The following is a 12,790-nucleotide window of genomic DNA, read 5'->3' as shown; positions in this document are numbered from 1 at the left end:
CCACCAACTTATATACTATACCACCAACACATATACCACCAACACATATACCACCAACACATATACCCCAACACATATACTATACCCCCAACACATATACTATACCACCAACACATACACACGCCAACATATACCACCAACACATATACCATTAACACATATACCCCCAACACATATACTATACCACCAACACAATACACCGCCAACACATATACCACACCAACACATATATCATCAACACATATACCACCAACACATATACCCACAACACATATACTATACCACCAACACATATACCCTAACTCATATACTATACCACCAACACATACACCGCCAACACATATACTATACACCAAACACATATACCCCAACACATATACTATACCACCAACACATACACCGCCAACACATATACCACCAACACTTATACCATCAACACATATACTATACCACCAACACATATATACCACCAACACATATACCACCAACACATATACCACCAACACATATGCCACTAACACATACACCACCAACAATATACTATAACACCAACACATATACCACCAACACATATACCACCAACACATATACCACCAACACATATACCACCAACACATATACCACCAACACATATACCAATCACATATACTACCAACACATAAATACCACCATCACATATACTATACCACCAACACATATACCACCAACACATACACCACCAACACATATACCACCAGCACATATACTATACCACCAACACATATACTATACCACCAACACATATACCAACAACACATACACCACCAACACATATACCACCCAGCACATATATTATACCACCAACACATATACCACCAACACATATACCACCAACACATATACCACCAGCACATATACTATACCATCAACACATATACCACCAACACATACACCAATTACATATACCACCAACACATACACCACCAACACATATACCACCAATATATACCCCACCAACACATATACTATACCACCAACACATACACCACCAACACATACACCACCAACACATACACCACCAACACATATACCACCAAATACATATACCATTTACACATATACCACCAATACATATACCACCAACAAATACACCACCAACATACACCACCAACACATATACCACCAACACATATACAAATACATATACCACCAACACATACACCAACAACACATATACCACCAACACATATACCACCAACACATATACCACCAATACACATATACCACCAACACATACATCACCAACACATATACCACCAACACATATACCACCAACACATATACCACCAATACATACCACCAACACATACACCACCAACACATACATCACCAACACATATACCACCAACACATACATCACCACAACACATATACCACCAACACATATACCACCAACACATACACCACCAACACATATACCACCAACACATATACCACCAACACATATACCACCAACACATATACCACCAACACATATACTATACCACCAACACATATACCACCAACACCAACACATATCCACTACACATACACCACCAACACATATACCACCAACACATACACCACCAACACATATACCACCAACACATATACCACCAACACATACTCACCAACACATATACCACCAACACATATACCACCAATACATATACCACCAACACATACACCACCAACACATATACCACCAAACACATATACCACCAACACATATACCACCAACACATATATACCCACCGACACATACACCACCAACACATATTACCACGAACACATATACCACCAACACATATACCACCAATATATATACCACCAACACATACACCACCAACACATATACCACCAACACATATACCACCAACACATATACTATACCACCAACATACACCACCAACACATACACCACCAATACATATACACCAAACATATACCACCAACACATATACCATTTACACATATACCACCTACATATACCACCAACACATACACCACCAACACATACACCACCAACACATATACCACCAACACATATACCACCAATACATATACCACCAACACATATACCACCACAAATACATATACCACCAACACATATACCACCAACACATATACCAATCAACACATATACCACACACATACACCACCAACACATATACCACCAACACATATACCACCAACACATATACCACCAATACATATACCACCAACATATACCACCAACACATACACCACCAACACATATACACCACCAACACATATACCAATAACATATACACCAACACATATACCACCAACACATATACCAACATATATACCACCAACACATATACCACCAACACATATACCATTTACACATATACCACCAACACATATACCACCAATACATATACCACCAACACATACACCACCAACACATATACCACCAACACATACACCACCAACACATATACCACCATCACATACACCACCAACATATATGCCACCAACACATACTCCACCAACACATATTCCACCATCACATACACCTCCAACACATATACCACCAAGACATACACCACCAACACATATACCACCAATACATATACCACCAACACATACACCACCAACACATATACCACCAACACATATACCACCAACACATATACCACCAACACATATACCACCAACACATATACCACCAACACATACACCACCAACACATACACCACCAACACATACACCACCAACACATATACCACCAATACATACACCACCAACACATACACCACCATATACCACCAATACATATACCACCAACACATATACCACCAACACATATACCATTTACACATATACCACCAACACATATACCACCAATACATATACCACCAACACATACAGCACCAACACATACACCGCCAACACATATACCACCAATACATATACCACCAACACATACACCACCAACACATATACCACCAACACATATACCACCAACACATATACCACCAACACATACACCACCAACACATACACCACCAACACATATACCACCAACACATACACCACCAACACATACACCACCAACACATATACCACCAACACATACACCACCTAAACCTATACCTCCAACACATACACCACCAACACATATACCACCAACACATACACCACCTAAACATATACCTCCAACACATAATGTATATCATAAACATGTGACACATCCTTTTTGAAGCTCGTTAGTGTTATGACACATACACATACCAGTTCAAATTATTAGTACAGCTGAGACCATTTCATTCTTTAAGGGTGAGTGTATACATCATAACACCATGCGTCACTGTCATGAGTGAAACACATGACATAGTCAGTGTTCTCGCGGACTTGCTCCCAAATTAATGCGCTTGTTGAGTGACTCATACATGTCCGTACTTTAATAATACACGTGTCCATATACATGACTGAGACCTCACGTGGTCAACACTGATGTACACATTCAATAGTCACTCAGTGCGCGCGCACGCTTGTGCATGTGTGTGTGTGTTTTTGGGGGGGGGAATGAAAACTTTTTCGGCATGAGTCTGTGTGTGTGTAAATTAGTAAATGTAGAGAAAATGCTCGGTTATCTGTGTGTGTATGTACAGTGCACATTATACTAAGGTTGAGTCTGCAATTCCTTATATATATTTATATGAAAACTTACAGATAACGACAATGCTTCTTATCGTATATATATATATATATATATATATATACGATAAGAAGCATATATATATGTGTGTGTGTGTGTGTGTGTGTGTGTGTGTGCGTGCTCTTAGTTAATTAAGGTTCATCACGGTTAATCAACAGCATTTGTTGTTGGGTAACTTTAGATGTAGCCTGGTGCCGGGTACGGTAATTTGCTGCTAATCATTATATGCTACCAGTATAACCCACCCGTGTTGGTAAATTACTATTATTTATTGTAAACTACTAGTGAAGCTTAGTGTTTTCATTCTTTACCACTACTATAACCCAACTGTGAAGGTTTATTATCGTAAATTTGAACCAAGGGATTTAGGAACTACATCTGGAACATATTGGAGAATAACCGCAGATAAGGAATAGTCGGCAACAAAGACCAACAACAAACTAAGAGCATTATAGGTAGAGGGAGGATGGAAGAGCAGCTGAACAATATTCCACGATTAACACACTCCAACAAACGCTGTATTGTTACCAATTACCTGAAAAGCGATGACAAACTCGTTTATAATTAATTTATTATTGTTGACTGCATTTAATATCGTAGTCATATTCATGGGATTTGTGTTAAGGGAAAATGGAATTCATAATTAAGGATGTCTCGTATTTCCATAATAATTAGTGAATCAGATTGGATGAGGAGTGGTAGGATGAGTGTGATGAGCTTGTGGTGGCGGGAAGAATGATGTGTAACTAGGAGCTGATATAAGGGGCTGCTTATAGGGAAGTAAAGGTATGAACAAACCGATGGTAAAGCCTTATTAACAACCTAGATTTGGGCCCAATATCGTAACGCAACTTACTCTCTCCAGTTCTTTCTCCACGTCCCTGTCTTCCTTAATGGGTGAGACTGAGGAGAATATCTTTGGGTCCGACATTTGGCGTCGGTGTCCCCTGCGGCGGTGGTTCCTAGGGGAAGAGTTGGCCGACCCTGTGGTATTGCTCGTGCCAGAAGTCATGCCCAGACGACGTTGTATTTCCATTCTAAAAATCGAAACAAAATAACACATGCATATTATATGGTACACACTGCCGTCTCTGGAAGCCAGGCTATAACACTAATTTGCTGTAATTTGAAATTTACTCAATTCTGAGCAGTATGAGAAGCACACAGACAAGTATTTCCTGATTCGGCATTGTGCTGAAGGTCGACTCGCACGCTGAAAATAATTATTGCCAGGATGAAATTAGTATGAAACATATTATATTCTTTGGTAGATCTTAACTTTTTCATAATGGAGTTTATCATGTTCTTTCTTAAATGTTTCAGGTGCGTGCCAACCTCCGAGTTTAGCTTGCAAGCATGACTGACAGGGGACCAAGCATGCTTCATCAGAGTAGTCTCCAAGCCTCACTTCGTCTTGCTAGTCGAGTTATAGCAGGTGATGGAGGCTGGTAATGAAACAGCTTGGAGGGGAGGTTCATAAGCGTGGCAATTCTAAGCAGGGGCAAAGGACCAGTTCAGTCGCTCTGTGTTGTTTACTTGGCCCTTCCGAACTAAAGCCAAATGTTTTTGTACGGATGCTTTACAGTACTGTATATATATATATATATATATATATATATATATATATATATATATATATATATATATATATATATATATATATATATATATATATATATATATATATATATATATATATATATATATATAAAGGTAAGGCAAACTATTCTTAAGAAGAAAATGGGCAACCAAACTGGTCATTTCCCGGGCAGGGTTAAACAAACCTCTGCTTGAGCGATAGCGATCCTGAGTAGCTAGAGGAGGCGAGGCGGTCAAGTTCCCGACGCAGGCGGCCGTCCCTTTCCTTGTCCTTCTCGGTGAGGGCACGGCGTCGGTCCTCGTGCAGCCGCAGCAGCTCCGCCTCCAGCATTGCTCGTCGATCAGTGGTAGTCGATTTGAGCTCCTCCTGCAGTTGGTCCTTCAGGTTCTGCATGTATTCAGGGAGCTGGCGGGACCGATACAAATGGCCTGAGCATTCCAGCATGCAAGTCCAGATGTTTTACACTACTAAACAAATCTCAACCCTCTAGTTATCAAGTAACAAAATCCCTCGTTTTAACATGCTAAAATATGTCCTGTATTCATTATTTTGAAAGACAGTTTATAGACGTTTAACGTGCACACTGCAAAGCCAAATAAAAGAAAATCTAAGACAAAATGGTATATGTTGTATTGAGGGTCGGTAAAAAGAGCCGATCTAGTCTACATCAAACCACCAGGGTAGGTGGAGTCCCTCCAAGCATATGACTGGAAAAGGGGGCTTTAAAACAACCTAACTTCTGGCACGAACTTGGCAAGCTCAAAATCCTTATAGAGACACTATGTAATAACCAATGTCCTTACCTCAACCTTAGTCGACTTTTCACATATCTGTTCAAAGTATATTCCCTGGCCTTTGTGTGGAAGACATGCGTCATGATCTATGTAGATCCTTCGAATTAAATTACTGTTTATACCAGATTGTGTCAACATATTACTATTAATAAAATAGAAGGAACTGCAACACATAGAAACAATATTTACTCCTATACTCTACCTCCATTATCACTCACACATAAAGAAGGAACTTGGGAGGTTGAACATGTGGCAGCAACTTTATAACTTATACTTCCTACGAATATCATACGAAGGATATCTGCCTTATTTTAGTACTCCTGACCTAAGGTCAAGAGGAAGATAATGGTGCCTAGTCATTTTCCTAGGAAGAAGAGTAAATCTAACAGTACAATTAACTTTAAAAAAAAATTATGAAAATTATTGGTCAATGTCAAGTATACCAAACTTTTAATTCATGAAAATTAATATATGATTACCACGAATTAATAATGTACATAGTCATAATATATATATATATATATATATATATATATATATATATATATATATATATATATATATATATATATATATTAAGTCAGATAGACAAAGGCGAACTTGGGTCCGGGAATTACAAACAAAGATATGACCTATATATATATATATATATATATATATATATATATATATATATATATATATATATATATATATATATATATATATATATATATATATATATTGTTAAAACCTGTCAGACAATTTGTGTAATGGGTAATGTTTACATGTATTCGCCGACACTACGTGCTTTGTTCGACTAGCCTGGGAAAACTTGGAAAGCTTGTGATTTCTTGGAATTTTCTACATAATCAGATATATTTATACGAGATGCTCATTACCCATTATGTACTCACGCGTTCAGTGGTTGTGAATGGAAGCGACAACCTATTGTCTGCTTCCACTCTGCACACATGACATTTACATGTTCAGTGTTAAACTTGAAATCTTATCATTCAGAATCTGCCTCTGTTAATCTGTATCACACTATAATAACAAGTGTCAGCATTTGTGATGCTCCAAGGTCCTGCCGGGAAGCGAGCATAAGAGTGAAAAATGAAAGTAGGGCCCGTGTCAGCTGTGGTTGTAGTTCAGTTGCCAATTCATTAATATAATTTTCTTCATTATTTAAGCAAATATACGAACATTTGGAAACTTCTCATGACCCTAAATAACGATGAATAGTTTATTATTATAAAAAAGTTACCTTTGGTTTGTTTAATATTTATCCTGACAGTGATACAGCCGAAAACAGATCCATCAATCACAATCACCGTTACATACAGCCTTCCTTTACCAAGTATTGCCAGATAAAATTGTGAGCACGCGACCCAGGATGGGGTCGGTGCATCTTTGGCTGACTGTACAGTACATTAGGAGGCAGCATGGCCGGTACTGCATTCGACCGCATTCACTTCCCCAAGTTGTAAACTTAGGTACCAATTTATAACTGGATAAACTGGAAGCACCCAGGGATGGAACCACAGTGCCTTGGAACAGGAGGCGAGCGATGTATCCACTCGACCGCAACATAAAAGGTATATTATAGGTGTATATCATTGCTCTCGCATATTTTAGCACTAAAAATGATACACGCTTTCTGTATATATGATGAATTGAAACACATTCGTTCTATTGCACAGAAACTTGGGTACCCTTCTGTGTTTGTTGATCGCTGTTTTAAAAGAGCTAAAAAATCCTTTCATTCCTCTCAAACCAGACAAGTTCCTACACTTAAGAATATTTTGACTCTGCCCTATCGTAATGAATTTGTCCCGTTAGTTCGGTCCCTCAAGCTTCTAAATATTAATGTTGTTTTCAAGTATGACTCAACCATTACCAATATGTTAACAAGGAATAGCCCAAGTTTGAATGTAAATGGAAGTGTTTATTGTATTCCATGTAGCAAATGTAATTGTAATTATGTAGGTCAGACAGGAAAAACACTGCAGCTCAGAATCAAACAACATAAGTATAATATCAGAACTGCATCTGAAAGCAGTGCCTTGTTCGTTCATGTTAGGAATAATAATCACCCCATTGCTTGGGATAAAAGCTTAGAAGTATTCAAATCATCTTGTGTCTCAGAAAGACTTCTGGTTGAAGCTAGTTTGATTAAGGAATTAAAATCAATAAACCTTAGTGATGGTCAGTTCAAAACTGATAATCTGTTACATAAATTTATTTGTCAGTGGCCCAAGGTTAAAAATGCTTTGAAAACCTTTGATCTAGATGTATGATAGTTATTTTGTGGGTCCCTTTTTTCTGACCTGACCTGGCTAGTCACGTCACCACCCTTCTCTTAAGCTCCTCTACGTGTGTGTTGGTGTGGGGATTAGTGGATGTCATCATTATGACCTGACCTCATGTTTTTAGGTCACCCTGTATATTTAAGCCTCTCTCTGTCCATGTAATCCAGTTGCCTCTGAAGATGTCTTGAATAAAGACGAAAGCTAGGTACTCCGTTGTTTCCATTTTCCCGTGTGATTTTATCAAGATATATATATATATATATATATATATATATATATATATATATATATATATATATATATATATATATATATATATATATATATATATTAGGATAGCATTTTTTTTATTGGTCTAAATCAATGGAAATTAATTCTTACATGGAAAATTTATTCTGATACATTTTTGTCTTCGTTTACTGTCGTTATATAGCAAAATTATACCTTATGTAAGTTAGGTTAGATTAGGTATGAAACTTTTTATTTACCGGTATATGTATCTTTATGATCGATTTGATCGTAAATAATAGTAAGCTGACAGAAGGTGTGTGCCACAAGGCTGACTGCAGATTTTCCTAGCTGCCATCATAGGGAATTTAAATCACGAGACGAAAGACTTGGTGTATTTTACCACACTGACCTCATTCAAAACTCCTTCCTCACACAACACCTGACGTAATCCACGAGGGGGGACAACTTTTTGGAGTTAGCCTTGACGACTGAAGAGGCAATGGTAGACGAGGTCCACGCCAGGGAAAAACTAACTCCGCCCAGCGACCATAACCACACAAAGGTGGAATACAGTCTTTGAAAGTCGGGATAGAGTAAGGGAGGAGGACTAATATAACGTTAACCATGATGGACAAGCTAAGGACGGGTCTGTATTCAGACAAATTATTCCAAATATTTATGGCGACAAAAGTAGAGGCGTTTAAAGCCTGGAAATAAAGGAAGAGAGGGAGTCAAACCAGGTAGATGAATCCCAAATGCAGGAAAGCCAGCAGAAGAAAATTCCACCTGAGGAAGAAATACCGGAGCAAAAACATCGCGTAAGCTATGTAGTATACAAAAGAGCCCTACAGGTGGCCAGTCAGGTATCCATATAATTTAAACGGCACTTCGAGATGAAATTAACCCAAACTGTTAAGAACGATCCCAAATATTTTTATGCATATCTCAGGTTGAGAATTAATTAAGAGAGATAGTAATTACAGAAGAGATCATGAAAAAGAAAATAGCCACCTTGAAATAATCAAAGCCCCTGGAGAGGACGGAACACAGACGAAGATGATACAGGAGCTGGCAAACGAAAATTGCACTTAACTAATAATCCTATTTGCCACAGAGTTCTATTTCTCACATTTTTTATCGTTTTGGGCTAATGTATTTCTAAATTTGTTACACACACACTTAAAGACCTTTGTTGTTGAAGCGCAGTGATATCATTATAATAATAATAAGAAGAAGAAGAACAACAACAGCCTATTCAAGATTCTATATCAAGAAACATTGTTAAGGAACTAGAAATCAGCCAACGTCACCCCTGTATACAAGAAGGGAAAAAAACCGAGCATAGTCTTGTCTACGTAGCTTAACATTTTTTATGGAAACAGTAAGAGAATACGTGCACCAAGGCTTACCAGTGGATCTGTTCCAGTGTACATGGACTTCATGACAAAGTTCCACGTCCACATCCAAGCACATGGCATCAAAGGTAAAATATTGAAGTGGATGAAAAAACTAGCTCGAGTACCACATGGATCTATCCTTTGGTCCACCATGTTCGTAATCTAAATTAAGCCACATGGTTAAGTTTGTGTTTGTCACGAAGATATTTGGAAAGGTAAGAAATGCAGATGTTATCGCAACCATGCTCAAAAATATATCTGCAAGAGCTGTTCAAATGGTCGCTAGACGGGCAAATACTTGTTAACTCGACGCGTAGGATACAACACCATTAATCAAAACTATTTATTGATAAAGTTGATAAGCACAAAGGTCTAGGCGTCATGATAGACCAATCACTGAAAGAAGTGCAACAGGCGGGAGCAGCAGGGAAAAACCCAACCGATATTTTGGAATTATAAGTTATACAGTTCTTTCACATACTCAAATAAGTAAATGTTCCTTCTTTTTTAAAAGCCTCGCATACATCCCCCTCTGGAATACTGTATAAAGGCATGGAAACCTCACCTCCAGAAAGATCTGACATCTCTAGAAAAAGTGCAACACAAAGCGACTAAGATGGCCCCTGAATTAAATAATCATTACATATGTAAATGAATGGTTTCATAAAAAACTAACCTCACTTAACCTAAAGAAACTCTTATCCTACCTAACCTAATTAAGGCATAATTTGCCTATCTTATGTTGAAAAACGAGGTCTTTAATGAAACAGAGTAGATTTTACCATATACTATTTAATTTACATTAAGTTGTAGCAATAAAAAAAAAATTATACTTATATGGCATAAACATCTCACACACACATATAATATATATATATATATATATATATATATATATATATATATATATATATATATATATATATATATATATATATATATATATATATATATATATATATATATATATATATATTTATTATTTATTTATTTGCACTAATTATTTTATTATTTAAAGTTTAAGCCTAAAATATATCAGTCCGATCAAGACTATATAATTTGTGGATTTATTTGTTATTGTATTGTAGGTCTCCATTTGACTAACGATAGACAGTACTGTATATTGTCTCTACATGTAAGTAACGCTTAATAATCGACCAAATGTAAGTGCTTGATATATGAAAATACAGGCAGCGTCTACAAAGGAACACGAAAAACCTTTTTATAAAACAAAGTATCCGTAATTGATCTAAATATGACCTAAAATATTTACATAAGTAACATGTGAAAAGGCATTTAAGGCTTAGTATGACTAGGTAAAGAAAGAATGTCTTTTAGGTTAGGAATAAAAAGTTTTAGTTATGGTTAGAAATTAAGAATATACATTATATCAGTTAGTCGACAAACGAAGGGGTCGTTAGACAGTTTAAAATATGAACAAATGATAGACAGTAGTACAAAATAAGTGTTGTAGACTCCCTACACCCGATAAAATGGGTATTTTTAGACAGCTGATAAATGAATATTGTTAAGCAGCCGACCATGTACTGTAAGTTCGACAAACTAATATCCAAGAAATAGTGTGAGGGGTAGGGATGAGTAACTCCCACTTACTATACAAAATCCCTCCACCCCGCTTCACTCTTGTCACACATCACTTCTAGTACATTTTAGCATTGCTCTTCAGCGACTACAGTAAAGTTACTGTGAACAATAACGACAGCAACATAATTTGTTTTTACATTATAGCGTTGTTTTAATATTCAGCCAAGCAATTTGTCGATGAACACACTCCTTCAGGGAAAAGAAACGAAATGGATCACGTAATAAAGAAGCAGGAGGAAGCAGCACCGGAGGCAGCTAGGATTCCACCTCCGACCACAGGCTTCAGGATAACTACCATTATCCTCGAAAACAGAAGCAAAAGAGATTACACAATAAGAAAAACACACAATCAAATACGCTTACAAGGAACCTGCCACACACAAGCGATATACCCATTTGTTCACGAAAGACAGCTTGATGGAGAACAAATCAGAGACAATTCAGGGCTTTAGGAGCCTTCCAGTACAGTAATGTAGCGATCTGTACTCTCAGGGATATCATCGAGGGTGGAGAAAATAGGCACACTCACCTGTATATAACAGTTATAGTCAATGGGAAAAAGATAACGCTTATATAAAGAATTTCCTTACAGAATACAAGCAAAAAATAAACAATAAAATAAATAGAAGATGAAGAAAAAGTAGTTGCAAATCTATAAAAAATTTCTTGATAATATTGAAAAATACTTTACAAAATCTTTTTATGATAACCAGAAGAGTTATTACTGTAATACCTCACACCACTTCCCGTCCACACGACTCGTCCTATCATTTGCTGACACAATAAATATTCATAAGAAATGTGTCGATTACTGTTGCAGACACGTAGTTGGAAGACACTGAACATTGGTACATAAAGATATCGAATGTGATACACTTTGGGCCGTAAAGTGATAGATGCACTTTGGGTCATAAAGTGATAGATGCACTTAGGGCCGTAAAGTGATACATTTAGGGCCGTAAAGTGATACACTTAGGGCCATAAAGTGATACACTTAGGGCCATAAAGTGATACACTAAGGGCCGCAAGGTGATACACTTAGGGCTGTAAAATTATACACTTAAGGCCGGAAATTCCATTTCCTCGTCATATCAGGACAAGGCGACAAACAGGAAAGTTTCTCTGCCCTTCTCGTTACTGTAGTATCTGAGTCCGGACCACAAACA

The 12,790-nt window shown here is 37.2% G+C and overlaps 1 protein-coding gene across 1 annotated transcript in view; it reads right to left on the bottom strand.

Annotated features, from left to right (window-relative positions):
- LOC121879365 (histone-lysine N-methyltransferase 2D-like) overlaps positions 1-12,790 on the bottom strand; it is a gene marked incomplete in the record, with an annotated part of 241,215 nt that overhangs the window by 47,747 nt on the left and 180,678 nt on the right. Inside the window, 2 exon segments of the mRNA XM_042385969.1 lie at positions 4,563-4,743; positions 5,491-5,711. Coding sequence (XP_042241903.1) covers positions 4,563-4,743; positions 5,491-5,711 — 402 coding nt within the window.

Source organism: Homarus americanus, unplaced genomic scaffold (assembly GCF_018991925.1).
Source record: "Homarus americanus isolate GMGI-L3 unplaced genomic scaffold, GMGI_Hamer_2.0 scaffold16894, whole genome shotgun sequence".
Lineage (NCBI taxonomy): Eukaryota > Metazoa > Arthropoda > Malacostraca > Decapoda > Nephropidae > Homarus > Homarus americanus.
The sequence above is the reverse complement of the archived record's forward strand: the minus strand, read 5'-3'. Positions and strand labels throughout refer to the sequence as shown.